Here is a 27,828-nt window from a genome sequence, read left to right on the forward strand (position 1 = left end):
TAGGTGAGAATGAAATGGCAGGTCAGTTAGCCCATCGTGACGAATTCAACGACAAATTAGTCACGATAGTTTCCAGGGGAAACCGCGTGGAGGTCGACCTGATAGGGTATATTGAGAGCAATGAGGACTAATTTCCCTATTACTAACAATCCCTTCTACCCCAAAAAACATGTATTAATTTCTAAAGAATATTGACGTGCATATAGATGCATATAAGAAAATTTTATTTATTATTGGAATTACCTATAACTATAATAGGAAGAAATTTATTTTTAATTTTAAAAAGCGATATTTGAACTAGTAACCGCATACTTTAAATATTTGCAATAATAAATATTTTTTTCTTATAAATTATTCATACATAATATGAATATAAGTACTATTTATTTTCAATAAGAGGGAAACTTCATACAAAAGTCGTTTGCTTAGGCACCTCTGTTCCATTCGTGCTTCTACCGTGAAGCAGTTGTGTTTCCATGACTGTCTTTCGATTTGAAGGGTGGGATATGGCAGTAAATTTACAGGGTACAGAGGAATATCACCTTAGTCCTCAGGAATGGGAACGCATAGGGGTATCATGAGCGAAACAGTAGTACTCTGTTATGTCCATGGTACTGCTCATGTCTATAGGCGACGGTTACCACTTTCCATAAGGTGGGCCTGTTTGCCATTCTAAGTTGCATAAAAAAAATCTTCATAATGTACCATATTATTACTTATAATTAAATTTCTATTTATGTCGATAAATAGTAGAAACCATGTCAGAAAAGCGATAATAAACGGATTTTAGTTTATTTTGCAAGTTCATCAAATTTGGTAATTACCACCACCATCATCATCATCATTTCAGTCATTATCCGTCCACTGCTGGACATAAGCCTCCCCCATAGACCGTAATAAGAAACGGTCCTGGACCACTTGTATCTATGGACTTCCTTTATTGCATTTTAAGTCGTCACTCCATCTAGTGAACGGTCATCCTACACCGAGTTTTCAAACTTGGTAATTACCACCACCATCATCATTATGCCTGGCGGTGTGCGACGAAGCATTGTCATGGTGAAGGAGGATATTACTGCGAGATCGTTGCTCACGCACTTTTTCCAAAACACGTGGCAAACAATTGTTACTGTACCACTCTGCAGTAACTGTTTTTCGATCCTCTAAAACAATTGTCGCGTAATGACCTGTCCTTCCAAAGAACGAGGCCACCATCTTTTTTTTCATGCTTCGACCTCTTTTCATTTTAATTGGCAACTCCTCCGAAGGAAACACCCACTGAGCTAACTGTCTTTAAGTTTCGGGATCATAACAGTAAATCTAGCTTTCGTTTCCCGTAACTATGTCAAACACAGAATTTGAGTCACCTCCGTTAAATCTTTCATGCATTTCACGGCACCAATCAGCACGACGGAGTTTTTGAGCCTCGGTTAAATTATGAGGTATCCACCGGGCACAAAGCTTCCTGACCGCCAAATGTTCATGGAAGATTTTGTGCACTTGACTCATACCAATCCCTAAGCTTGCCCAGATCTGCTGATCTTCTGTCGGTCACTCTTTTGTCAGTCTTTATCATACGACGCACAACACTGAGGTTATCTTCAGTCGTCGCCGTAGAAGACCGTCCCTCAGGGACATCATCGGTGAGATTAATGCGACCACGTTTAAACTCATTAAACCAGTTGTAAACAGTGGCACGAGACGGGGCTTCATCGTGAAAGGCCAATCGTAGTCTATCATAACTTTATTGTTGACTTAGATGACATCGAAAGTCATAAAAAACATTGCACGAAAATTTTCTCGTGTTAAGTTCATGATAACGTTACACAATTCATCAAGTTCATGATACGTAAAACAAATGACAAACGAATAAATTATATACTCAGTATTATTCGTAGAGGTTCATTTTTAAAATTTTAACACTTTTTTTTTATATATTGCTTTCAAGTAGCCAGTTCTAAAAATTTTCAGTGTACCCCTCGTAGTAATACTAATAGATTAGGCCACTCCTTCTTTTACTCTGTGTGTCGTAAGAGGCGACTAATAGAATTTAATTGTATAGGGATGGACAGCAGCGTCTCTCCTAAACATCTCTGAAAGCCTAACTGCAGTTGTCAATCTACCTGCCAAACAAGGCAACTATTAGCAAAACTCCGAAAAGCTCAAGCTGAAATGATGACTATTAATAATGTTTGCATTTACTTAATTCACTTTTTCATATAGTAGCGGAGCTAATTTTTATGCTGTATTACCAATGTTACCACCTACCACTGAGAGGGTGACCATCCGTCCCGTGGTGGTGTTAGGTTCATCGACCGCAAGTCCCTCGTTAAAAATGTCCTAAAGATCGAAAGTGTGTCTGCAGGGGTGGTATACCAGATACTCAGAATTACCAAAAGGTATTCGCTGAAACTTATACAGGTATATGCGCCGACAGTGATACGCTCCGATGATGAGGTGGAGGCAATGTATAAGGACATTACAAGAGCCATACATTCCACTAATACTCAATATACCGTATTGATGAGGGAATTTAACCTTAGGGTTAAATTCCCTCATCAATACGTCTTATCATCTCTCATCTTATCGTCTTTCTTTGTGCCCAGATTAGTATGGGCACAAAGAAATACCATAAGATGAGAATGGGGAACTAATGTATCGGGCAGCAAAATCCTAGAAGACAACAGTTGGCTGACTTCATAGAGAAGGAGGTATTCTTTATGATGAACTCTTACCAAAAGCGGCCACACATGAAATGGACCTGACTTCATACATGAAAACCTTCGTTTTACATTCATTCTTCTTGGTTTTACAGTCGAATATAGGCCATGACCTCTACCTGAATGTTTAAAATTAATAAAATATCTTTAAAAGAGAAAATTTTACAATTCTAAAATTTTCTCTAGATTTAGTACAAATGGAATTCGTAATACAGTAGTACAAAAAAGAGTAAATGTGAAAAAAGTATTGATATAAATATGTGAGAAAGGACGTATTACATTTTTTAAATAGTTAATAATGAAATACTGACCTCGTTTCACTATTGGTATACGTTGGCGGAGTGGAAGTGAAGACTAATAGACGAGATTAAAGCAGATCAGAGTATACCCTGTTAGATTGACCTCCACACAGTTCCCCCTGGAAACTATAATGCTGAATTCCAGATGTATTCATCACAATGGGTAACTGACCTGTTTATTCATTATCCACCTATCATCCCTCATTGGAACCCCACCAGCGTATACCGTTACCGTAGGGGGAGCTACCAATTCATTATCATTCGTTAAAAAAAAAACATAATTCCATCAATATAACTGAGGTTAAAATATTTTGATTTTATACAAAAAATACAAAAATATTGACTTATCTGAATTAGTACACTCCAGAAAGAGTTTAATATTTTAATAATAACACTCCTGATATATTCACAATGGACTTTGTTGAATTATTCAATAAGTTCAAAATCTCGAAATAATGTTGAAATACGATGACCCATTTAAAAAATTATATTTTTGCCAATCTATGAAACTTCACATTGTTTTGGTGTGAAAGATCTAATCTCTCATGATTAAATATTTTACTATTCGGTAAGACAGCTTATAGTCATATCATCATATCATATCAGCTTTAACTATCTACTGGCGCACATGAGCCTCACCCTTAGGAAATTTTGCCCGTAGTTGCCATGTTCGGTAGGCGGATTGGCAACCGCAATTAAGCTTTAGAGATGTTTTAAGAGGGACGCTGGTGCCCATCCCTCGCCTCGAAGGGGTGGCCTATTCTATATCGGGACAACACGGCAAATAGTCATATCGTCATAGTCGTAGAATACTGACGGATCTGACAAAGATTACATATAAAGATCCGTCAGTATTCTACGACTATGACGATATATAAAGTCAATAATATTTATTTTCTCTTCTCCAAATTTCATTCATGGTTTCTTCTTATGTATACCTCGAACCCTATTCACTCCATTTTACGGTATTTACTAATTATTACATTACATTATTAATTATTACATATACATTTACCATTTTAGAAGTCAATCGGTACTCATTATTTGCGCATATTTTTAACGGGTGATAATGGAATAGTAATCCAGCCAGCTAACTGTGTACACTGCCGGAACCCCCAGTGAGTGATGATAAATAAGGATGGTCAGTGGTCGTGACGAATTTAACAAGAGTTAACTAAGATGATTTCCAGGTGAAACCGTATGGAGGTCGACCTGATAGGGAATATCTATCAATGGAGCTGTTAGAAGCCTATTACTCAATCAAATCCGGCGCATTTGCTATGCGCAAGAAATCATCAAAAATGGAAGAAGGTATTGTTAGCAACGAGTACAAGAGACTGTCGTCAGTAATAGTGTTAGGTCGACCTCCATGGATCCTCCTAGAAAATTATTTATGATGGACCAACTGATCTGCTTAATTTTTACTAACATATTGTGTTAACTATATAACACTGGGGGAAAAGGATTGTTAGTAGTGCGGATTACTAGTCCTATTGCCAGCAATAATCGCCATCAGGTCGACCTCCACGTGGTTCCCCCTGGAAACCATCGTTGAATTCCAGGTGTATCCATCACGATGGCCTAACTGACCTGCCTTTTCATTCTCATCTATCATCCCTCACTGGTGCCCCGCCAGCATAGGCGGGCTTACCATTCCATTATTATCCATAAAAAAAACGCGTCAGTGTAAACTATTGGCGCGGTTAGATTTTCAGTAAGTGGTCTATTGCTAGCAATAAACATTTTGAAGCTAGAATTTTCCGATTGATTACTTAAAAAGTGCTATGCTTACAAACAAGTTTAAGTAAAAATAATAAACTGTTTAAGTAATCAACTTATCAAACGTTAATCATTCGTTACATATAATATTCACCATTTAAACCGATTATTTCAAATGAAGCAGGGTGTAAAGCTGCTTCATTATAATAATATAAAAATGTCTTAGTTTGTAGGCCGAACTTTTTAACTAATCAATCAATAATATTGAAAATTATTAAATTGCCTTTAAAAATTGACAGATTGTTGCAACTGCTATACTCCCTATGTTCAACGTAATTTGTATTCGGGATAAGTATAATGTTATAGCAATTAGTCAATACACCCTGGTTTTGCATAAACATCGGTTAAATTTGGTGTAATTTATCTTTGTATTTAAAAAAAAAAACCTTAAATTATGTCTGTTGTAGGTAGTAAGCTTTTAAGAAAAAGAAAGGCATTTTTACTGTTTCATTCTACAATTTATTTTTCTTGTATCATTGCAATTGTCTATGAAATGCATATTGATTAACATATTTAAATTCCACCTCTCAACCTTAGTACAAGATGCAAAGTAGATTCTTTTTGAATGTTGTAATCGGAAAGTGTACGGCCATCTTCAAGTTGCTTGCCAGCAAAGATAAGTCGCTGCTGGTCTGGAGGAATTCCTTCTTTATCCTGAATTTTAGCCTTCACATTCTCAATAGTATCAGAGGGTTCAACTTCCAATGTGATTGTTTTACCAGTTAAGGTTTTTACGAAAATTTGCATACCACCACGAAGACGTAATACAAGATGTAGTGTTGATTCCTTCTGTATATTGTAATCAGAAAGTGTACGGCCATCTTCAAGTTGCTTGCCAGCAAAGATAAGTCGCTGCTGGTCTGGTGGAATACCCTCTTTATCTTGGATTTTGGCTTTCACATTCTCAATAGTATCAGAGGGTTCAACTTCTAATGTGATTGTTTTACCAGTCAAGGTTTTTACGAAAATTTGCATACCACCACGAAGACGTAATACAAGATGTAGTGTTGATTCCTTCTGTATATTGTAATCAGAAAGTGTACGCCCATCTTCAAGTTGCTTGCCAGCAAAGATAAGTCGCTGCTGGTCTGGTGGAATACCCTCTTTATCTTGGATTTTAGCTTTCACATTCTCAATAGTATCAGAGGGTTCAACTTCCAATGTGATTGTTTTACCAGTCAAGGTTTTTACGAAGATCTGCATACCGCCACGAAGACGGAGTACCAAATGAAGAGTTGACTCCTTTTGGATGTTATAGTCGGACAAGGTACGTCCATCCTCTAACTGCTTGCCAGCAAAAATCAGACGCTGCTGATCAGGGGGAATACCCTCTTTATCCTGAATCTTGGCCTTCACGTTCTCAATAGTGTCTGAGGGCTCCACTTCCAAAGTGATTGTTTTACCAGTCAAGGTTTTTACGAAAATTTGCATACCACCACGAAGTCGTAATACTAAATGTAAAGTAGATTCTTTTTGAATGTTATAATCAGAGAGTGTGCGTCCATCTTCTAACTGCTTGCCAGCAAAGATAAGACGTTGTTGGTCTGGTGGAATACCCTCTTTATCTTGGATTTTGGCTTTCACATTCTCAATAGTATCAGAGGGTTCAACTTCTAATGTGATTGTTTTACCAGTCAAGGTTTTTACGAAAATTTGCATACCACCACGAAGTCGTAATACTAAATGCAGAGTCGATTCTTTTTGAATGTTGTAGTCCGACAGGGTACGTCCATCTTCTAACTGCTTGCCGGCAAAAATCAGACGTTGTTGGTCAGGGGGAATTCCCTCTTTATCTTGGATTTTAGCTTTCACATTCTCAATAGTATCAGAGGGTTCAACTTCCAATGTGATTGTTTTACCAGTTAAGGTTTTTACGAAAATTTGCATACCACCACGAAGTCGTAATACAAGATGTAGTGTCGATTCCTTCTGAATATTGTAATCAGAAAGTGTACGGCCATCTTCCAATTGTTTACCAGCAAAAATTAACCTCTGCTGATCTGGTGGAATGCCCTCTTTATCCTGAATCTTGGCCTTAACATTCTCAATAGTATCAGATGGCTCGACCTCCAAAGTGATCGTTTTGCCAGTGAGAGTCTTGACGAAGATCTGCATACCGCCACGAAGACGGAGTACCAAATGAAGAGTCGATTCTTTTTGAATGTTGTAGTCGGACAGGGTACGTCCATCTTCTAACTGCTTGCCGGCAAAAATCAGACGTTGTTGGTCAGGGGGAATGCCCTCTTTATCCTGAATTTTAGCCTTCACATTCTCAATAGTGTCAGATGGCTCAACTTCCAAAGTGATTGTTTTGCCTGTCAAAGTTTTAACAAAAATCTGCATACCACCACGAAGACGCAAAACTAAATGTAGTGTTGACTCCTTCTGTATATTATAGTCGGAAAGTGTGCGACCATCTTCCAACTGCTTACCAGCAAAGATTAACCTCTGTTGGTCTGGGGGAATACCTTCTTTATCTTGGATTTTAGCTTTTACATTTTCAATAGTGTCAGATGGTTCAACTTCCAATGTGATTGTTTTGCCTGTCAAAGTTTTAACAAAAATCTGCATACCACCACGAAGTCGTAATACTAAATGTAATGTTGATTCTTTTTGGATGTTATAATCAGAGAGTGTGCGTCCATCTTCTAGCTGCTTGCCAGCAAAGATAAGACGTTGTTGGTCTGGTGGAATGCCCTCTTTATCCTGAATCTTAGCCTTTACATTTTCAATAGTATCAGAAGGTTCAACCTCCAAGGTGATAGTTTTTCCTGTTAATGTCTTTACAAAGATCTGCATACCACCTCTTAGACGAAGAACAAGGTGCAACGTAGATTCCTTCTGGATGTTGTAATCTGAAAGTGTACGGCCATCCTCCAATTGTTTGCCTGCAAAAATGAGTCGTTGCTGGTCTGGGGGAATGCCTTCCTTGTCTTGAATTTTGGCTTTCACATTTTCAATAGTATCCGATGGTTCTACTTCCAATGTGATGGTTTTCCCAGTTAATGTTTTGACAAATATCTGCATTTTGGTCTGAAAACAAATAAAAATTAAGTTAAATTAGGAACCCCAATTAATTAAAACACTTATCTGCATGTAAGGCACCCTGTTTTATTTTATGAACTTATTTTATGAATTTTATTTTATATACTTATGAATTTTTTTACTGTAAGTTACTAATAGTGTGAATATTTTTAAGAATTATTATTCAATTTACCCTAAAACGCAATTTAAGTATTCAGCAAATGAAATAGGTCTCCGAAGATAAAGTCTTAACATAAGAATTGCAAAATATTTACATCTCATAATATCAGTCCCAAGATTAAAAACTTAAGTCTTAAATTGTCTGTCTCTTAAGTTGCAATTGTCTTTTATAAACACTTTTACACCTTTTAATTTTATGTTTAAACCTAAATAAACTACTAATGATACATTATCTAATGTAACTTATCATTAGTATTTTTTTTATAATGGTGCAATTACCTCTTCCTATTTTTTCTTTTTATATGTAGGTGTTCTAAAAGTTTTACATTATTTTTTGCACTCAATACTCAAATAGATATGTAATAGAAGTAAAAACTGTGCGTAAGAAAGTATATCCTAATGTTTCAATGTAAAATGTTCATTTCATTAAAAAAAAATATATATTGAATTCTCCTAATGTACAAATTCAAAATTACCTACTTATCTAAATTATAAGATTAATTGATAGGGTTACAATTTATCTGTAAGACATTAGACATTACAAAGGTATTTTAATATAAATAAATAAATAGGATATAGAAAATTATTAGTCTATAGGTAAATGTTATGAATACGAAAGTAATTTTGTCTATTTGTTACTATTCACGATTCCTAGATCACAGAACCAATATTGATGAATTTTGGTCGAGACGTCGGTTAGACGTTGGAAATCCGATTTTGATCCATCATAATTTGGGGATGATTTGCCTATCTTTGTATAAAATAACTATAGTCGTATATCATACATTCATTAATAGATTAATAATAGATACAAAGAAATGCAATTCTAAGCATACGAAGTCGCGGAAATTAATTAGTTTAAAATAATAATGTAACTAGGTTATCTACCTACCAAAAACCAGATATTACACTTCCTCTAATTACTGAAATCTAGGTCAGTGGATATCCTTAACAGCGGTTTTCCAGTTAACAATGATATAAAATCCAATCAGTTATCAATTTTATTCTAAATAAACCGCGAATTGAAATTAAATAATTAAAAAGAATCTGTTTTATATCGAACAAGAACAAAGACAGTGTCAAAACAAAATGGCGTCTTGTACACTGCAAAGTTGATGTTGAATTCGTACTATCGCTAGGTTAGGTAATTAGATAAGCACGCGATTAATTCCATTTTAAATTCATCTTGCTCGATTAATGGAAGAAATAATAAAATTCATAGATAGAACTAGATTTTTAACATTTAAATAGATGTTAAAATATGCGTACTTGAAATTGGATTTATTGGATATTAGATATTAAAAAAATAAAAACTTACCAATTCACTATTGCTTCACTAGAATTTGGTCAATTTGATTATTAATAAGTAACAATTTTCTTATTTCAATTAGGTATATTATAGCAGCTCTGAAGACTTCACACTTACGTCGCTTTTGTAGAATTTTTCACAATGAAATGGTTTCGCCAATGACTTGACATCCCTTTTTATAGACTCGGTGATAATGCAATTATTGCGATCAATGCTTTGTACCGAATGAATTCGAATAATGCCGATCTTTGTCGATCTTGGAATTTGTTTCTGTCTAATTCTATAGAAAAGACAAGGACTTACAATTCGTCGATTCTGGAACGCATGCGTCATCCTTTTCTTTGTCACGATTCTCATGAAATCTCGTGTAATTTAAATGAAACGCAATAACCCCTATCTTTGAAAACAAAACAAAAAATCGATAATGTTAAGTCACGTTAGTGTGTATATATTAATTTAATCAAAATAATCGAAAGATAAAAAAAGGGACCTAAGTATTATACTTTTTCTAGATGTTTTCTATAATAAGGCATATTAAGTAGATAGTAGGTACTAAGTAGTATAAACCAATTATATCTAAAAAATAGTATTAGAGACGTAGCATTGTTATGATTACTAGGTGGATTAAATGCACTTTCTTTTATAAACAGCGACCTTACCAAGTAGCAAAAGAACTATAGGTCTGCAGAGACAATCTTGTGGTTCGCCCTGAAAACTATAAACTATATACTATAAACTTTAACTTCAGACCTAATCTAAAATAAACTGGTACCCTGCCAGTTGATATTGTTAGGACTACAAGTTATGAATACGGGGACAGGTGAGATAGTTCATCGTGACGAATTCACCAAGAATTAACCACAATAGCTTACAGGGACAATAGGGTGTATGTCGACCTGATAAGGTATATTGCTAATAATGGGGGCCAATCTCATCATAACTAACAATCCCTTTTCTCCTAGCGTAAATATGGTTTCTCTACAAATTTTATTATCTCTGAAAAAGTACTGGAAGAGTAAAAAATCTTGCAATTAATCTGACTTCTGTCAAGTAAATAATTTTTTGGAACATCCCATTATCACCAGTTAAAGAAAATAACCAAACCGCCAGTGGATATCGATAGAGCAGGAAGAGTTTAATATCTTTATCTTATAAAAAAATCCTCAACACATATTTTAATCTAATTATAATCAATCGTTACAATGTTGTTAAAAAAAGTGGCCCATTTTCATATTTTATTCAAACAGCGAGTGTTATCTACTATTTTCGTCTTCATGTACAATGTAGTACATAATTAAAACTATAAAACTAAGTATATGTATACATATTGGTGTATATATCTATGCAACTATCAATATGGGTATCAATTAGTACTATTACATTTGTAGCATTAGAGTTTTCAGTCACTTGATTTAGAGAGATTTCTTTTAGCATTAAGTAAGTTCATCTAGTACACATTTTCTGTACTAAATAACTAATATAAATTTGGTATAAGTATACATATTATATAAGAAAGAAAATGCAGATGAAATCGGAGCTTTTTTTATGAGTGAAAATGGAATGATAACCGACCCTACGATATCTGCATATATAGTGGGGTACTAGTAAAAAATTATGTATAGGCATGAAAACAGGTCGATTAGCCTATCCTAATGAATTCTACTAGAAGTAACCACGACAGTTTCTAAGGAAAACCGCGTGGTGGTCGACTTGACAGAATATATTGCTAGGAATGAGGGTCTTTTTTTATGGATGATAATGGAATGGTAACCCCGCCTCCACCAGTGAGATATGATTGGTGAGGGTGAAAAGGCAGGTCAGTAAGCCCATCGTGACGAATTCAACGATAAATTAGTCACTATGGTTTCCAGGGAGAACCAGGCGGAGGTTGACCTGATAAGGTATATATCCCCCCCCCCTCCCACTTTCTGAAATCGGAGGTATAAGCTATATATGAATATATATAGCTAGGTATAAGGTATATAGTAATCTTTATGTAAAGCATAGGTACAAGAAGGAAGGGTCTGTTAAGAATGAGGTGCAACAGCCTCATTGCTAGCAGTATATTCTATTCTCTCAAACTCCATACTGTTTCCCTTGGAAAACATGATTAATTCCTGGTAAGTTTGTCACAAAAGGTCAACTGCCCTGCCTAACTTTTTTCTATAATCACTCACTACTACTCTGTCAGCATATACCAATATTGCAGGCAGATTACTATTCTATTATCACCCATTTAAAAAAAGGTACATATAACAAATCAGTTTAATGCTTTGAGGATTCTATTATATATTATATATATTATATATATATATATATATATATATATATATATATTATAATAAAATAAGCAATCTGAACTTTTATACTTTTATTATATTACAAAATGAGTTCTTACTAATCTAATAAATTATCACAACTACCAGAGATAATTGTCAAATATCTCTCAAAATATAATACAAGTGCAAGCTCTTTGCATGTAAAAATTTGGTGTATAACTCAAATGAGCCTCTAGTTAATTTCACACTACAGATGGCATTTTTAATACATTTAAATTTAAAGGGATTTGCTATCAATAAATAGTTTTCAGAAATACCATAGTGTATATTTTAATGGTAAATTTTAGATGATAATAATAGCTACACAAAAAAAAAAAAAAACAGTACACCAAACTGTATAATCAAATGTATTAGTTTTCATAAATTATCATACTTTTTTCCAAGTAAGGTCTTAGCATTGTGAAAGAAAGAAATTTCTGCTTAAGAATAAGGAAATAGTAACTCTTTCTATAAGTAATTTGATCTTCAACATTAATTATATATTTGTAAAGTAACTACTAGAAATAATTATTTCTAATTTTATTGTTTTTTTTTATGTTTTTTGGTTATTAGCTTCCCAAGGTCTAGGGCCACGCTTATTTTCCCAGTTATCTATATCCAATTTCTGTATTTCATCATATGTATCTTCCAAGGTTACATTTTTATCTCTATGAAGTCCCATTTTTTCAGCTTCTTGTTTACTAACACCTTTTACTTGTGAGAATTGATACCTGTGAAAAATTAAAATTTTAAATTACAGATATAAATCGTCATTTGTGTTGTGACTTCTTTATGGAACTTCATTATATCAACTATATATTATTCAAAACATACAAATATATAGTCAATAAAATAAGGGTAATTCATAAAGTAAATATAATAAACTGCATTGTTTGAAATAATTTTGTTTTAGATATATAATGTCAATATAAACAAATTAAATATAGTACAACCCTGAATGTTGGCACATTTCACTTTTGTCTTAATGCATAAATAGTATCAATAATAATTATTTCATTTAGAATGTCAGGTGGCAGGTTTATGAAAAACAAATGTTAAATAATTTTATTTTATAGGTTGTAAAATTACTTTTAACACTATTTAAATTTCTTTAGTACTATACATAACGATTATGATGTTAAACCTAAAAGGAATAGTAATGTAAAATAAATGTTTATTTTAAAGAACTGAATAACCAACAACAGCAGGTGTTGGATGTATCATCAGATGATTTCAGAGTTTTCAGAAAAAGGTATAATGTATAGGAATCTGGGAGATAAGTACGATTGTGAAATGATGCATATTACGAATAGCTTTTTTAGTTATCAAAATTCTGAAGTTTTGCAATTATAAGTAATTAATAAAGAAAAATATTGTATCGAGAAAAAAGACAAATTTATAACCTGATTTGAGTCCATTCCCTTAAACCGAATGAACCTCCTAAAACAAATAGTAGAAAAGGAAGACCATATTTAAAAGACTTTTTCTTTCTTAAATCTGTTACTGAATTCCGTAACGATTCTATAAATGTATATATTTTGCTCTCTTTAGCTGACATAATATAATAATTTTACAAAATGTATTAACCATAGAGTCGAATAGGCATTTAATGAACTTGACATTTGACTGAAATAAACCAAAGATGATACATGTTCTTAAAAACAAACCATATACTTGACTTTGACAAATGACATTCTATAGGTACATATATAGCTAAGAACAAGGAATTACATGGAAGGAATGATAAAATAAAAACTGTAAGTCATATGGTTATCTCCTTTCTTCTTATGTAAATATAATTAGTATAAAGAGGACGAAAGAGACCATCAGTTACTATTTTTCTTAGTGTATAGAAAATGTTTGATATGTTAAATATTTGACGTATGCAAGCAGGTTGTATTTGAATTTGGTATGGTTATACGGCCGTATAACATTTTCTATGCACTAGCCTGCTATGAATTGACAATTTTATCACTCCTTCTATGTAACTCCTTGTTCTTAGATATGTAGATAACCAAGACCGCACATTATTATTATCATGACGAGAAACTATTTTGACCTATGTATCACAGTTTCTCGTTTCATTTATATAGGTGGGTAGATAGACTCAGGAAATATACTTCATAATCTAAGAGTAAATAGGTATAAATAATTTGTACAAAAGACTATACAGTAACTCAAATACTTTTCTTAGTCTATGGATAGAAGATTATTGGCTTCTTCTTAACCACTATTTTTCCAATAAGGCACTGTCGACAATTAACTTCACTTTTTTCTAAAAATTCTTAATTATATAAAATATTTAAGATGTTTCTGTAGATTTCTTTTGATAGCTTAAGAATGTTACTTACTATCTAGATACCTTATTTTCCATCCATACTATGCCATAATATATTATCCATACATGCTATCTGAAAATGTGTAAGTTGGTTACACTGAAAAGCATAGATAACCAAACAGACAAATAAAAAGTCAAGAATTTTATAAAATGGCGGATTTGTGAGTGACGTATGTGTTTTGTGTACTGTGTTATGAATTAATTATTTTCTTTAAATTATAGTGGTATTATAATGAAGTGAAGACTTTACAGTATCTTTTTACATTATTTTATATTTTCGACTTTTGGTAAGTTGACTTTCTGTCTGATGCATGCATAGTATAGTATGACTAATAATTTTGTCACGGTGGACCGAATTGTAGCCGTAGTTTGTAGGCGGGATAGGAACGGCCTCATTTTTCGGTTATTCCTATATTCAAGCATTCTGTCATTTCTACATTATCAATGTATAAATAAAGTCTTCATAAATAAATTAATCATATGTTTTTTTTTCTGTAATAAAATATTGTAATTTGATGTTTGCCTGGGCACATATTAGAACGACACTTATTTACTGTACATTACTCGTGGCAATAATTGTAATAAGATAAAAATTCACAATCGACTATTCGCTATACTGAAATGTATTTGTTTAATCTGTAGTTCGCTATTCTGCTGGTGATGTAAATAATAGATACGCATGGTATTGACAAATTGCCTTTGTTACCATTTATTAGCGCAAACATTTTTATCGTAATTATATTTTATACTTGAATTTACGCCTCTCAACAACTTGAAAAGGTTTATATAGAAATACCGCTAATATTTGTAATTGCGGAATATTGGTCAGTGGGTATACATATACATTAAGAAGTTAAACAAGAATCTATAAAAATAAAAAAAAAAATAAACCTTAATACATACTAGAGTAGGAAAGAAAAATCATATAGTAATTTATTGTTGAAAATAAATACATTTTTATACACTGCAATATATATGTTGAGTATTAAGCCAAATTCTTTAATGTGGGAAGGAAACTGTATTGTTGTAAAATCACAAAATATTTTTTTTATGTATTTTCAGTTTTTGCATCATCTCTGTAAGATTAAAACCCATTGTATTTTAATGAACAAAGTTAATCATTTTGCTATTGATTTCTTTAGTGGTAATCTGTGGATTGAAAATTTATTTATCTTTTTATTTAGTTTTTGTTTTTTTTTTTTTTTTAATAAACCCACTATTGTTTAGCTGATTAGGCACCAAGAGTTAACATGCAAATAAATAGTCTCTTTTACACTTGGAATGTTAATAACTGTGTAAAGTGAAATAAAAATACTGAGTTTATCTTTTATTTTTAAGTTATATAAACTAATGTTGAACTGTATCTGTATATGTGTTGAGTTGTACATTTTTCCAACATCTTTTTAAGCTATGTTCTTAAAAGTCATGTCAGACTGAAGTAGTTATTCTGTGAAAATTGAAAATAGTTTCTACTTATTTATACTTTTGCTATTACTTTCATGGGTCATTTTTTCTTTTATAGTACTGATATGATATAAGATCTTTTAGCCCTTCTATATTTTATTATATTATACTCCTGTGTCACAATTTTCATTCTCATTAATACCGAAACCTGTTCAATTAATTTTCATGAATATTTGTAAATTTGTATAATTTTTTTGGGTGAAAATGGATTGGTATTCCCACTTCTACTATCTGTTTACACTGGTAGGGCACCAGTGAGAGAATAGGATAGGTAAAGATAAAACAGGTATATTGGGCCCATAAAGAATTAACCAAGATGTTGAAGTCAACCTGATTACTAATAATCCTTTTCATCTTGATAGCTATTGTTTGCTCCAATCTGACAGGTAGTATAGCTTTTATCCTGATAAAAAAATAGGTTCTAATTAGAGAGCAAAACAATGCTTATCAGGATAGAGTGTTTGTTTATTTGTTTGTTACCTCTTGATATTTTAATTGAATATTTAGAATGGGAAAGAAAATAGGCTACTTTTAGTCTTGTTCAAGCTATAATATTGGTCACATAAATAAAGTTGCAGGTAAAGATTAGTGAGAAATAAATAGGATAGTGGATTAGGTAGACTTGTAAGCTCTGCATTTTCAAGCCTACTTTGAATGAAAAGATGAATATAAATAAAAAACACTGCAATCATTATAGACCTAAAAGCCCCTTTTCAATCATTTAGGATGTATAAAAGGATAATTTTTTTTATTAGAAAACTTTTTATGTGTTGTTGGGTTATTTTGTGTTTAAATAGTATTTTCATTTCATTTAAATAGTTAACTCTTGTTAGTTTCTAAATAATTTTTACATAAAATAATTTAACCTTTGATATTACAATACCATTTTGGTTTTTATTTTATTTTTTTCTTTTAGTATGAAACAATACAACTTACTATAACAAATTAATCTCTAAACAATACAAAAACCATATTACAGATACTATTTCTACAGATTTGATAAACAATCTATTAACTTTATTGAGCTCTTATTTTTCTTATTTAGGATATTGCCTAATGACTGGGCCCTAATATAGGTAACATGGAGATGTTACCTATATAAAAGAAGTTGGTATTCAAATTATCAAATTATATCTTTAGACACTTGCTCGTTTTTTATATTCCTTAAGTGCTAACATATATATATATATATATTGTTATGCTTTTTTCTCCCTCTCTACCCTTTGCTATATGTTTTCTTGGCCTATATGAATTAAAGGACTGAAAGTTGTGATTAAAAATGACCAAAATCAGGAAAACAACAAATTTATATGAACGACTTTGGTACGCAGTCTCCCTCTGGTAAATACAACTTGAGAAAGTGATATTAAAAAAAGGGTTTAAAAGTACAAAGAGAAGACGTTCCCTACATGATACTAGTACAAGCTGATCACTGATGGAAGTAACACAGTGACAGGTTGCTAGCTCATCGTCTACCCAGACAAACACAAGGCCATAGTGAATGTGAATGTGAATATGCAAAGGACTCCATTTTCCGCGCTTAGCCTCTCACTTGGGCCATTGTGCGTATGAGTCGTGGCTAGTGCAGCCAACCTAGCTCCATCCAGAAGCGCAGAAGCTTCCTGGGTTCTTCACAGGACAAGGCCATAGTTCCATTAGTCGCTTTTCACGACATGATAGGGAAGAAACCGTTTGCATTACTTTATAGAAATTCAAACTTTTACATTTGGAAATTACTGTGTACAGCAAATACAGGATATCTAAGAAAATAAAAAAAAAATCGTTTAATAGCATATAGAACAGAGAAATTACCTTTTCGGGCTTTATATTCCTTTTGAAATTTTATTATGATTATATTTGCTCCAGATTTATTTTCCGGGCTGAGAATTACGCCCCACAATTTTGCCAATCCTCAACCAAACGAAGTTCTTGTGGCGACTTTGTATATTAACAAGTTTTACTTCCGATCACGAGACCAAGGCGAAATCCAAATTTCTGTATACGTATGCGATATTTTGAAGTCTAACCCCTGCCGTCTGCAGACGTCAGTATCTGCCGGAGCCGTCCAACGTATACGGATACCGATAAATTCGACCTAGTCTATTATATTGTAATTTTTATATATTTGAAAACCAGTGCTACAATATATATATATATATATATCTTTTTTTAAATTTGTAATGTATACTAGATCTTAAAAAGATATATTCTCCAGTATTCAACATTCTTTAAAGTTTTTTTTTATATCTCTAGTTATACTACATCTGATCTTGATTTTCAGGCCTCCAGAAAAAAAAAGGATTTAGATATGTTGTTTCAAAATTTTTGCTATTTATCACGAACTATCATTGAAAATTGCATTTTTAAAGTCATACAAAAAGGATTACATCTACTAAAGCAAGTTTTATGACTCAGACTTTGAGGACGTCCTCGACGCGTTATAATGGCGTTAGATCGATAACCCTGTTAACTAAATATGTATGTTATGATCTCACTTGCATTCAAACAAATTTAGCAAAAACAAACATCATAATAAAGTTCCTTAATATTAATTAGGTACTACATAAGTTTATTATGAATTCCATTTCCTCTTTCGTTTGCTACATCATATGCGTAGATTTCAGAAGTAGGAAAACCAATGAATTGCCACTTCCAAATGATGCATCAAGAGAAAATATACACCAAATTTTAAATTAGAACTTTCAGAAACATAACTATGGAAACCACATCCGAATTTGGTACAGTGATTTTTGCGGGCGGCGGTAGTCACTTACCATCAAGTGAGCCGCATGCTCGTTTGCCCCCTGTATTAAAAAAAAGTAATGCCGAAATAAACATACGGATAGACATATTATTGTTTTGATATTTATTAGTTTATTACGAAACGTCATATTAATTTTTCTTAAATATCTCCGATGTACACATATCGTCTAGTTTTAATTTGCTATACTAGCTATATCTCACAGCTTTACCCGCGTGAATTACTAATTAGTATATAACCTACTTTTGTATCAAATTTCTTTCAGATCTGTTTTGTAATTTTTTCCCCGAAAGAATAACAAACATCCATGCATCCATCGTTAGAAGCTTTCGCATTTATTATATTATTAAAATAATAATAATAGGATTAGTGAAATAGTTGTTGTTTTCAGGATGTTTTATTCACTGGTGATTTTGGATTTATTATTTATTTATGGTATTATTGTATATGTATATTTATTTGTGAATAACAAAAAATGAGTTCGACCTAGGTTGACATTTACATAGTAGAATAAATTCATATTAATTTATAGTATGGTATGATCAACAAGTTATTAAAGTGTCAACAGGTTTTACATTCAATTAAATCAAAAGTTTTCAGTAAAAGCGAAAATTGATGACAATTTGATTATAGTTTAGTAGGTATATATTCCTTATAGTTTTCTATTATTTTAAATTAGCGCAGTCCCAATAAACGAAATATTGTTCATGAATGTAACATTGGTTGCGATATCGACCGCGATCCGCGATGCCGATGGTAGCAGGCGAGGGCCATCGTGCAACGCAACACGATATGCTTGGTGTGTTCAGTTGAATAGAGGGGCAAGCCGACGACAACACTCGGTCACGGGGCGATGCGGCGCGAACACTACCGTACACCGGATTACTCTCACGCTCCAGTTGTCACAAATATCACTAATTGTATTGCATTTTGCCGCTGCACGAATGTGGAGTCGTGTACTCATTGACACTACTATTGGCGGGGCGATTCACTACAATTTATAATGTTACCTTGCAGATATATGGTCTGTCACTTCTCTGGAATAGTTAGATCAGTGTTTCTTAATCTTTTTTTAAACTATCGCCCCACCGCTAATGTAGTAATAGTAAGATTAGTTTAAATACTGTTGTGTCTCATTTGCATCTGAGACCATTTTCATTAAGACAATAGCCGATCATCACTGCGGGCTATGTTGTACTCGGTGATAATCAATAGGACTTCAGCCAAAGTTTTTATTTCACATATTCCAAATATTATTTGGCTTATATCTTATATATTAACATCCGGATAAATCAAAAACAGACAAATCTAAGTTAATTGGCCATTACAATCTTTAATAACATTGTAACATTGGCTGTTTTCTTTACAACTACAATATACGAAACTGTTTACGAAGCATTATTTTAAATAATATGTACTATAGTTAATTTTAAACTTTCGCTTTGTTTACACATTTTTAAAATATATGTATCATTTCTCGCTCAACAATTTTAATTGTTAATTTGCAGATTTATAATCTTCTGAAACGAATTATTGTAGTAATCATTACACTCCTTGTTAGTAAAAAATCTATCGGTAGTGTTTAAAGTATACCTTGGTGTCTGCGATGGATTCAGTTCGTTTGCCACTTGTCTATGTTTCGCGGTATTTAAGTCTCCATTTGGTATGAATTCCGTTACATGTCATTAATTTGTAGTAATTTAAGGTTGCATTTTTATGTATTAATTAATTACTTAAACTTTCGAGTATAATAATAAAATGCTTTATAAGCGTGTGTCTAAGTTTATAATATCGGATTAACGACTTAGCTGTCTGCAATGCAGTTTTGTTACTCGTATTTTAGGCTTATGATTATGTCCTATGTCTTCGTTTGCTAAAAGTTTTAGGGAGATCATCTCAATTAATTTTTATATTAGTATATATATAATTGCAAGAAAAATATTGATCGTATCGGTTAGGTTTTATATTTCTTATTTATATATAATAATTTCTCATCATACTAGCGTAAAAATCTGAATATAGTTTTAGTCAAATGTAATGCGAGCTCAGTAAGCCCATAAGCTTACGATATTGATCATACTCGTGTCAATTACATGATATCTAATAGTAGATACCAATGGTTGTATGTAACATTTCCTGCATGCAAAATGGCTCGGCGTCGGGTTGCCGTAACCTGAGAACGCTCCAGGAAATGACCACTCAATTGCTTGCTTAGTCTTTTGCATGTGATTGCTTTTATCTGTATATTTCGAATAGAAGAGATATTTTTATGTTAATGTCAATTATAAAAATAAAATTTTGTTATACAGTTAAATTAAAGAAAACAGTATAATATATGACTTTATTGCATTATTGTTTTTGTTCCATATATATCATCCATATCAATACACTATATTTGTTCTACACGAACAAATTGCACAAATTATCGCCGCTATATCTTATTATTTTATTAGAAGTATTCTTTATTATCAGTATAGACAATATCCGTAAGTAGAATATTGCTTTAGACAATACCTAATAAGTATATTGTTTCCAACTAGTTCGACTTCGACTTCTGCCTGAATAATATAATGTAGTTATAGACAACTGGTATTGGTCTATGTATATGTAAATATTTACGGCCTCTGAGCTTCGATTACGCAGTTAGGACAAATGACATAGATGTCGACGGTCGTTTGTGTAATGCCTTTACTAATAGGGATATTCGTTGTCCGATGGACAAATCGCAAAGCCGGCAGTTGGCTGACAGTTTGCGTTTAGCGGGCGCTTCGTCTGCACGCCGATAATTCTTGCGGAATTGCGCTAAGTCGCCAGTGTCTCGTTCCATATGCCCATACACGTGTAACTATTAACAGTGTCACTTTGGTACTATAAACAAAGGACCATAATGAGTGGCTGACTCATACTTAAAGTTCTTTAGTGCAAACAAGGCAAACGATGTATGAGAAGAGGACGTATTTTATTCAATGTTCTCGTTAATGAACTGTTTTTGTGTTCTGTGACGATAACCCAGCAACTATGGTTCTCCAAAAACAATGCTGTACTGTTTTTGTATATGGTATGCACGTTAAATAAATAATTAACATTAAAATAATATTGTTAAATGAAAAATTGTAACTGTAGCTTACCGTTGAACAATTACATTGCAAGGTTGGTTGCAAACGACGATTCATGCAAAAGATTTGGAATTTAAAATAGGATTATTCGTCTCTATATAGCTAGTATCAAAAAAGGAGAACACACTTATGCAAATATCAATTGGAATACTGTATACATTATTTTTCCGTTGTATCGATTTGAGTCCTGATTAGGTTAGTTTGGAAAAATACAAACTATTTTCATACCTATTGCCACGACGAGTCATTCTGTACACTTATTTCTATATTAAATTATGATTTCCAAGACGGCAGTATACATTCCCCTAGTACATGTATGACTTTACTGTTTGTTGTCCAAACCCGGCTGTAGAGATACCTAGTTACAGAAAAATCAGAGGCTGGATTGTCCCCAATATTCCTATGTTTATTCATGTGTTTCAATTTATATTGTTTCTTTAATATTGATCGAAGTATTTCGGTTTAGCCACATCAAGATTTATTGTTTAAACAAACAAGGATACCTAAATGGTATAAAAATCATTCAATCTTAATTGTTATTAATATTTGGAAGACTTCGAAAGGAAAAAATTGCTCAAAGTTATTACTTGGTAACCTCAATCACCCGATGTCAACCCTCTGGAATTATTATACGAAAAATTTTATTAAGAGGTCAGAAAACAATGTCCAACTTCTATCAGACACATTTGGAGCACACTTTAAAAATAGTGGCGTGACACAGAATTCAGTTACGTGTTAAATAAATAGGTTGCCTCTTAAACTGTGTGCAGGGGGAAAAAATTGTTAGTAATGGGGAGGTTAGTCTCGATTGCTATCAATAAAGTGTTTATTCTCGATTGCTATCAATATGAGGTTGACCTCCACGCGGTTCCTCTTAGAAACCATCGTGACTTATTTATCGTTGAATTCGTCACATATGCATCAAAATAATGGACATGGACTAGGTTAAGCAAATATTGAGTAAACACGTCTTTATTATGGGTGTGCATATCATATTATAGTAATGTAATTATTCATAATTAATTGCAGATTTTCAACTAATTCATATTATTAAATTATAAAAAATAAAAAATTTGCACTACGCATATAGTAAAATTAGATTTTAATTTAATGCTATACTAATTTTGATGTTAAATAGGGGACATTAGTCCATTATAAATTTTAAAGTTTTTGCGTTAATCGCTCACTATAGTGCGATTATGAGTAACACTTTTTGTCATTACAGGTATACATCGTCTATATGTGACTGAACAATTATTGTAGAGTTATAGTGCATTTATGAATAAAAAATTTTATAATCACGTTATTCTCTTGTTATAGAGTGCTTATAAAGGGTTGATAATCGTTTTATGAATAAAACGGGTAATATTTAGCATTTAAAAGTAGTATAAGCTACTTTTTATCCCGGTCACGCAGACGTAGTCGCGGCTAGTAGGAATGTAAAACTTAGTTACCGCATTACGTGCCTATTTAAATTTCCTTTAAAAATATTTCTTTAAACTGACTTTAGTGTGTATGTTTAAGTATGGTCAATTATTGTAGTGGCGTTAACATACTGAAGTAATATTTGCATAGGGCTACTTACTACATGACAATATGCCACAAGGCCGAACCGCGTCTGCCTTGATTTGCTTTAACGTGGGTAGTGGTTTGTTTTGGAATATCCACTGTTGGAATTTGGAATGCCATAACAAACACCGGTCGATAAAATAAATTGTGTTGGAATTGTATAGTAGAAATTCTGTTTTTTCTATCATAAGTCTAAAGATAACTCTCTAAAGAAATATCTGAGAATAAGCGACTTTAATTATAAATTCGTGATAAATTATTGCCAAGTAATCTCTCTATTATCTTTACCTTGTAAAGAAAAACTAGAGTTCTATCGTGACAAAATTAAAATGGAAATAGAGCTAATACGAACACTAACCCTGACGATTGCAAAAAAAGTTGGCGACATTATTGCATAACATAGTCACAAAAAAAATTCAGTCGAATCCTATTCTTTAAGTTGCTTGATAAAAAAGAGCTAAAAGCAGATATTATATTATTATCACAATTATCTATATGTATAAGAGAATTTCTTTTATTACAATTGTAAATAATAACTTAATTTTTTAGTACATATTATCATAACATAACGCATTTTTAGCGCAATAGAAATCTGTTTCAGTTTAAAAACCTTGAAGCTATCGCGTAAGTAATAAGCGTACAGTTAAAATAACCATATGGCGTTGCTTCACACACACATATGTATGTAAAACTGGCGAATTTACATAAAATCACAATCAAAGAATGAGCCCACTTATTCGCTTTATTTAATATTTTTAAACAACTGAAAATAGGAGATATATTATTTGTTGGAAAAAGAGATGAAATCCTCTCTCCCCAAATGAGCTAGAAATGTTTTATAGAAGAAAAAATTGCTGTAATTGGTCTTTCAGATTAGTGCTGTAACAAAACAATTTATAAAAAAAGCAATTTATTATTTTTATTAGCACTTGAAATATTTAATTAACAAAAAAAAAATTTGATATTCTGAAGCAATATTTGGAGTTTCAATTAGACTTTCTAGTGGAATTAGGAACTTTTTGACATAAGTTTGGGTTTGGGGGTTGCCAGGATTTTTTTGCTAGTAAAGAAATCGCGTATTTAACAAGGTTAAAAAACACTACCTATACAGTTTTACTCAATTTGGAATCAGACAGAGCTTAGAAAAGTCTGTAGGTTAATTAAAATGTAAGACTAGAAGAGATATAATAGACACAGCAGGAACAAGCTATTGATTTTACTTTGTAAACCACTGGACCTTCAACTTGTTGACTTCAATTGCCTAGTGCCAGCAACGTGAAATTATATTGATTTGCATTGACTTACTACGTAATTAATCATTTTCAACCGACTTCAAAAAGAATGAGTTTCTAAATTCGGTTGTCCTTTTTATGTTTATCACCTCATTATTTCGTCAGTTCTAAACCGATTTGGAAAATTTTTATTTTATCTTAAAGGATATGCTTACAGATTGGTATTATAGAAATTTTATTAAAATCTGTTCACTAGTTTAGATCTAAATAACTGGTTTTGACACAATTGAAGTCAATTGTTTTTTGTTGAACACATTTTTTAATTATTATATCACTAAATATATATATTTCGATCGTTGATAAAATTGTTAGTTAATATTTACACCATTAGAAGGCATCCCTTAAATCGCAAACTCAATAAAAAACTTGAGTCATGCATATTGTATAAAAATGAGGAGTGGCTTCTTCTATGATTTATTGTAACGCCAGCGTCGCTAAGTGATACGAGACATGAAAATATCCTTTTGAATCGGATTATTTATGTCGACCTACCATATACCCAGGTTGGTTCAAATAATGTTTTCAAACGGGTCGTTACACATAGTTTCATCCTCCATTAAACTTATTTTGGTCTGTAGCTACGTAGATGAAGATAGACTAGAATTTATTTAATGGAATGAACTATAATTAAATTCCATTAGAATAAAGTTTTTTTTAATTTCGCTATAGTAGTACCAAACAACTATTTTCAACCGATTTCAAAAAGGAGGTTCTCCATTCGGTCGTATTTTATTTTTCATGTCTGTTCCCTCAGAACTCCATCAGCTTTAAACCGATTTGGGAAATTCTTCATAGTATTCATTAAATTATAGTAATTTTATCAGAATCAGTAAAAAAACTGAACTACTAGTTCAGTTTTTAGATCAAAATAAACTGGCTTTGTCACGATTGAAGTCATTGTTTTTAGGACGCAATCTTTATTACTTTGTATGAGTGTAGCTTTAGAAATCCTATTTATAGGGAAGGATGTAATTTCTGTTAACGTTAAGGCCGCAAAGTAATTTTCTCAGTTTATAAGTGCTTCTGTCTACACAGCAAAATCAATTTAACAGGAAATGAGCGGAAAACACGTGAAACTCTATTATTGAAAATTATCGGTTTCCTCTAATAAACGAAGGAGCCTCTTTTTAATCCTATATTCATAAGTTTATCATGAAACAAAATAAACATATAATTAAATCATTCTTAAAATTCCTTAGTTCCTTTTTTCATATTATTCTTTCTAATACAATCCTTAAACGACCATACATATTTTATATATGTATAGTAGTGAAATTATAAAAAGTATAAAAATGTAAGTCGATGTAATTAGGGCCCGCTAGGTTTCAGAGTTGACTTTTTTTTATGTTTATTACATATTAAAATATTGCGTGTTTTTATTTGAGTTACACAAATATTTCACCTAATATGCATACATGTTTTCGTAACTACTTGAAGGTCCGCTGGTAGTTGGTACTGAAATGAATAAAATGTAAACATACATAGTATTAACATAAACAATGTTAAATTTAGAAATTTTGTCAGTCAGTGTTGTGTATCATTTCCTATATTTATTTAAAGGCCTCAAGTCATAGACCATCATGTTTGTTTTTCTTTCCTAAAGACTTCCCAGTTGGAGAACACTGTATAAAGTCGTTAAACTTTATAAATCTAATAATTCCTTTTGTTGGTTATCTGAACTATTATACTAGGAATGTAGAAACTGGTTATTATAATTTTTTAACTATAAATTCTTAATAATAAATAAAATGTGACTAAAAGTTAAAAATATGTTTAACATTAGCTTTTTTGTTTTTGATGAATGAAAATAGAATAGAATTGCAATAATCTTTATTCAAATAGACTTGCTTACAAGCTTTTTTAAATCGTCAATTTTATGTGATTGTACAACTGAGTACGGGATCTTGTTATCTGCTAAGAAGAAGCTGCAAGAAACTCAAATGGCACGGCACTTGTGCTATCTGTATAAGCTGGCTTGACACTAATGACAATAGGTGAGAATGAAAGCAGTTCAGTAACGAACTGATGAGACGTGATGAGACAAACATATCATCACGATAAACTATCTTGAAAAATTCCACAAGAATTTGTATCCAAGGAGAACCGCGTGGAGATTGATCTAATAGAGTATATTGGCAGCAATGAAGTTTTTAGATACCGTTACTGACAATCACAACTTGTAAGTTAATGTAAACTTTTTTTTAATTGTTTCTTGCCAATAATTCAGTTATGTAAGCGTTCTGTGAATTAATTGTTATGTATACAAATGGAGTCGGTGTAATAAATAGGGGATATTTCACTTCAGGGCGTTGCCCTAGTTTTCATACATTGTACAACTAATTTGCAAGAGTTAGGTATTGTTAGTATTACATTTGATTTCAGCTTACAACTAATGGTACTTGCACTGTAGAATTGCGTTCTATGCGAATTGTAACAATGTTTATATAGTCATCTTTAGCTTAATCAAGCTGTGACTTTATCGAATTAAGTTGCTGTGTTTTACTTTAATTCCCTTCCCATTCAATGGTTGTTAGATATACCTACTTCTTTGAACAGTAGTATGACATTGATAGTAGTTATCATTATATTTTTTTAACATAGTATTTATGTGCCGAAATCGTAAAGTAGCTATCGTACGTTGTTAGTATGTTACCTGTTCGTGTTTTACGTACATAAAATTATTGGGTATCGTGATTTGTGAGTGCCGCAGCGGTAGGGAGATCGCGGTGACGGTGTGGCGGGATTCGATGAAAGTGAAACGCGCTCGTAGTGGCAGCCAACTGCCGCCGTGGTCGTTCAACTCGGCACGCGCCTGCATCCTTCAACGACGAATGACGGTCCATCTTGTTACTCTTATTGTGTCCAGTTTCACTGCAACTATGCCCTTACTGGAGGTAGTTTAAAGTCAAACATAATTGCTAAATCGTGACGTCGCGTTTACAACAGTGAATAACTGTTAAATAAAACTTTTATTGAATATTAATGATCCTATATATTTTTATTCATAAACGTAGAAAGATAAAAGAAAGATTCTCATTGATAACATTTCTGTATCATAATTACTGACTATTTCTATAATACTATCATATTAGAAAAGCTAGCTTCTTATAACAAGGCACAGGTTATTTTATCCAATTGTGTAGAGTTATGACAAGCATCAAATTCAAAGCGAAAATTTGTCTACCATTATTAGTGTAACCAAACATGTTACAAACATTAACAAAAAAGTCAACTATACTCTGATTTTCCTCAGTTATAAGTGTCCCGTCACAGATTAACTAATTTAATTAGACTAAATTGTGCATATCAATCATCATGTTTGTTCTAGTAAGCGGATTTTTCTTAATGGTAATATTATTATCAACTTGTCGAAAAAGTTTTCAAAACATCATTTACCAATAAACTCATTATTTTTTATTATCTATGTTAAAAAATGTTTATATTTTTCTTATTTGTCGGAGATGAGAAACTTGAAATTTATGTATTTTGATGAATTATTTCAAGTTTATACAATAATAGCATTTTAGAAATACATACAGTGCCAAACTAAATGGTTTTATTACAATTGAAATCGTTTTTTATTTGTGGGGCACATTCTTTAATCATATTATTAGGGTTCCGTCTCAAAGACGTACAAAGGAACCCTTATGGTGCGATTT

General features: G+C 32.3%; 3 protein-coding genes across 7 annotated transcripts in view; 1 reads left to right on the forward strand and 2 right to left on the reverse strand.

Annotated features, from left to right (window-relative positions):
* Positions 1-5,234: 5,234 nt before the first annotated feature.
* On the reverse strand, positions 5,235-9,480 carry LOC113510591 (polyubiquitin). 2 transcript variants are annotated; one of them, XM_052896229.1, is made up of 3 exons: positions 9,321-9,480; positions 7,030-7,831; positions 5,235-6,801 (listed from the first exon to the last, which is right to left on the reverse strand). In XM_052896229.1, the coding sequence occupies exons 2-3, from the start codon at positions 7,823-7,825 to the stop codon at positions 5,312-5,314; spliced, it is 2,286 nt and encodes a 761-aa protein (XP_052752189.1). In that variant the 5' UTR covers positions 7,826-7,831; positions 9,321-9,480; the 3' UTR covers positions 5,235-5,311. The 2 variants fall into 2 exon arrangements, with proteins under 2 accessions (XP_052752189.1, XP_026749847.2); XM_026894046.3 differs by having other exon boundaries at positions 5,235-7,831.
* Positions 9,481-11,667: 2,187 nt separating this feature from the next.
* Positions 11,668-13,210, reverse strand: LOC113510592 (cytochrome c oxidase assembly protein COX16 homolog, mitochondrial). Its single transcript, XM_026894049.3, has 2 exons — positions 13,033-13,210; positions 11,668-12,360 (listed from the first exon to the last, which is right to left on the reverse strand). The coding sequence occupies exons 1-2, from the start codon at positions 13,185-13,187 to the stop codon at positions 12,183-12,185; spliced, it is 333 nt and encodes a 110-aa protein (XP_026749850.2). The 5' UTR covers positions 13,188-13,210; the 3' UTR covers positions 11,668-12,182.
* An 859-nt stretch (positions 13,211-14,069) lies between these two features.
* LOC113510797 (tyrosine-protein kinase CSK) overlaps positions 14,070-27,828 on the forward strand; it is a 35,113-nt gene continuing 21,354 nt past the window's right edge. Inside the window, exon 1 of one of the 4 annotated variants that reach the window (XM_052896235.1) lies at positions 14,070-14,254. The gene's annotated coding sequence lies outside the window, so the exon portion shown is untranslated. Of the gene's footprint in view, positions 14,255-20,880; positions 21,251-27,828 lie in introns of those variants that run through there. The other 3 variants (XM_052896231.1, XM_052896236.1, XM_052896233.1) reach the window with 3 other exon arrangements.

The sequence above is a fragment of the Galleria mellonella genome, unplaced genomic scaffold, assembly GCF_026898425.1.
Source record: "Galleria mellonella isolate WM207_F2 unplaced genomic scaffold, CSIRO_AGI_GalMel_v1 utg32, whole genome shotgun sequence".
In the NCBI taxonomy this organism is placed as follows: Eukaryota; Metazoa; Arthropoda; class Insecta; order Lepidoptera; family Pyralidae; genus Galleria; species Galleria mellonella.

What these genes read in the sequence shown, in the direction of transcription:
- LOC113510591 (XM_026894046.3), bottom strand. Translation starts at nt 7,825, where the DNA reads ATGCAGATATTTGTCAAAACATTAACTGGGAAAACCATCACATTGGAA.
- LOC113510592 (XM_026894049.3), bottom strand. Translation starts at nt 13,187, where the DNA reads ATGTCAGCTAAAGAGAGCAAAATATATACATTTATAGAATCGTTACGG. An exon ending in AGGGAATGGACTCAAATCAG is followed by an intron (nt 12,361 to 13,032) that starts GTTATAAATTTG and finishes AATTTTTCACAG; the next exon opens with GTATCAATTCTCACAAGTAA.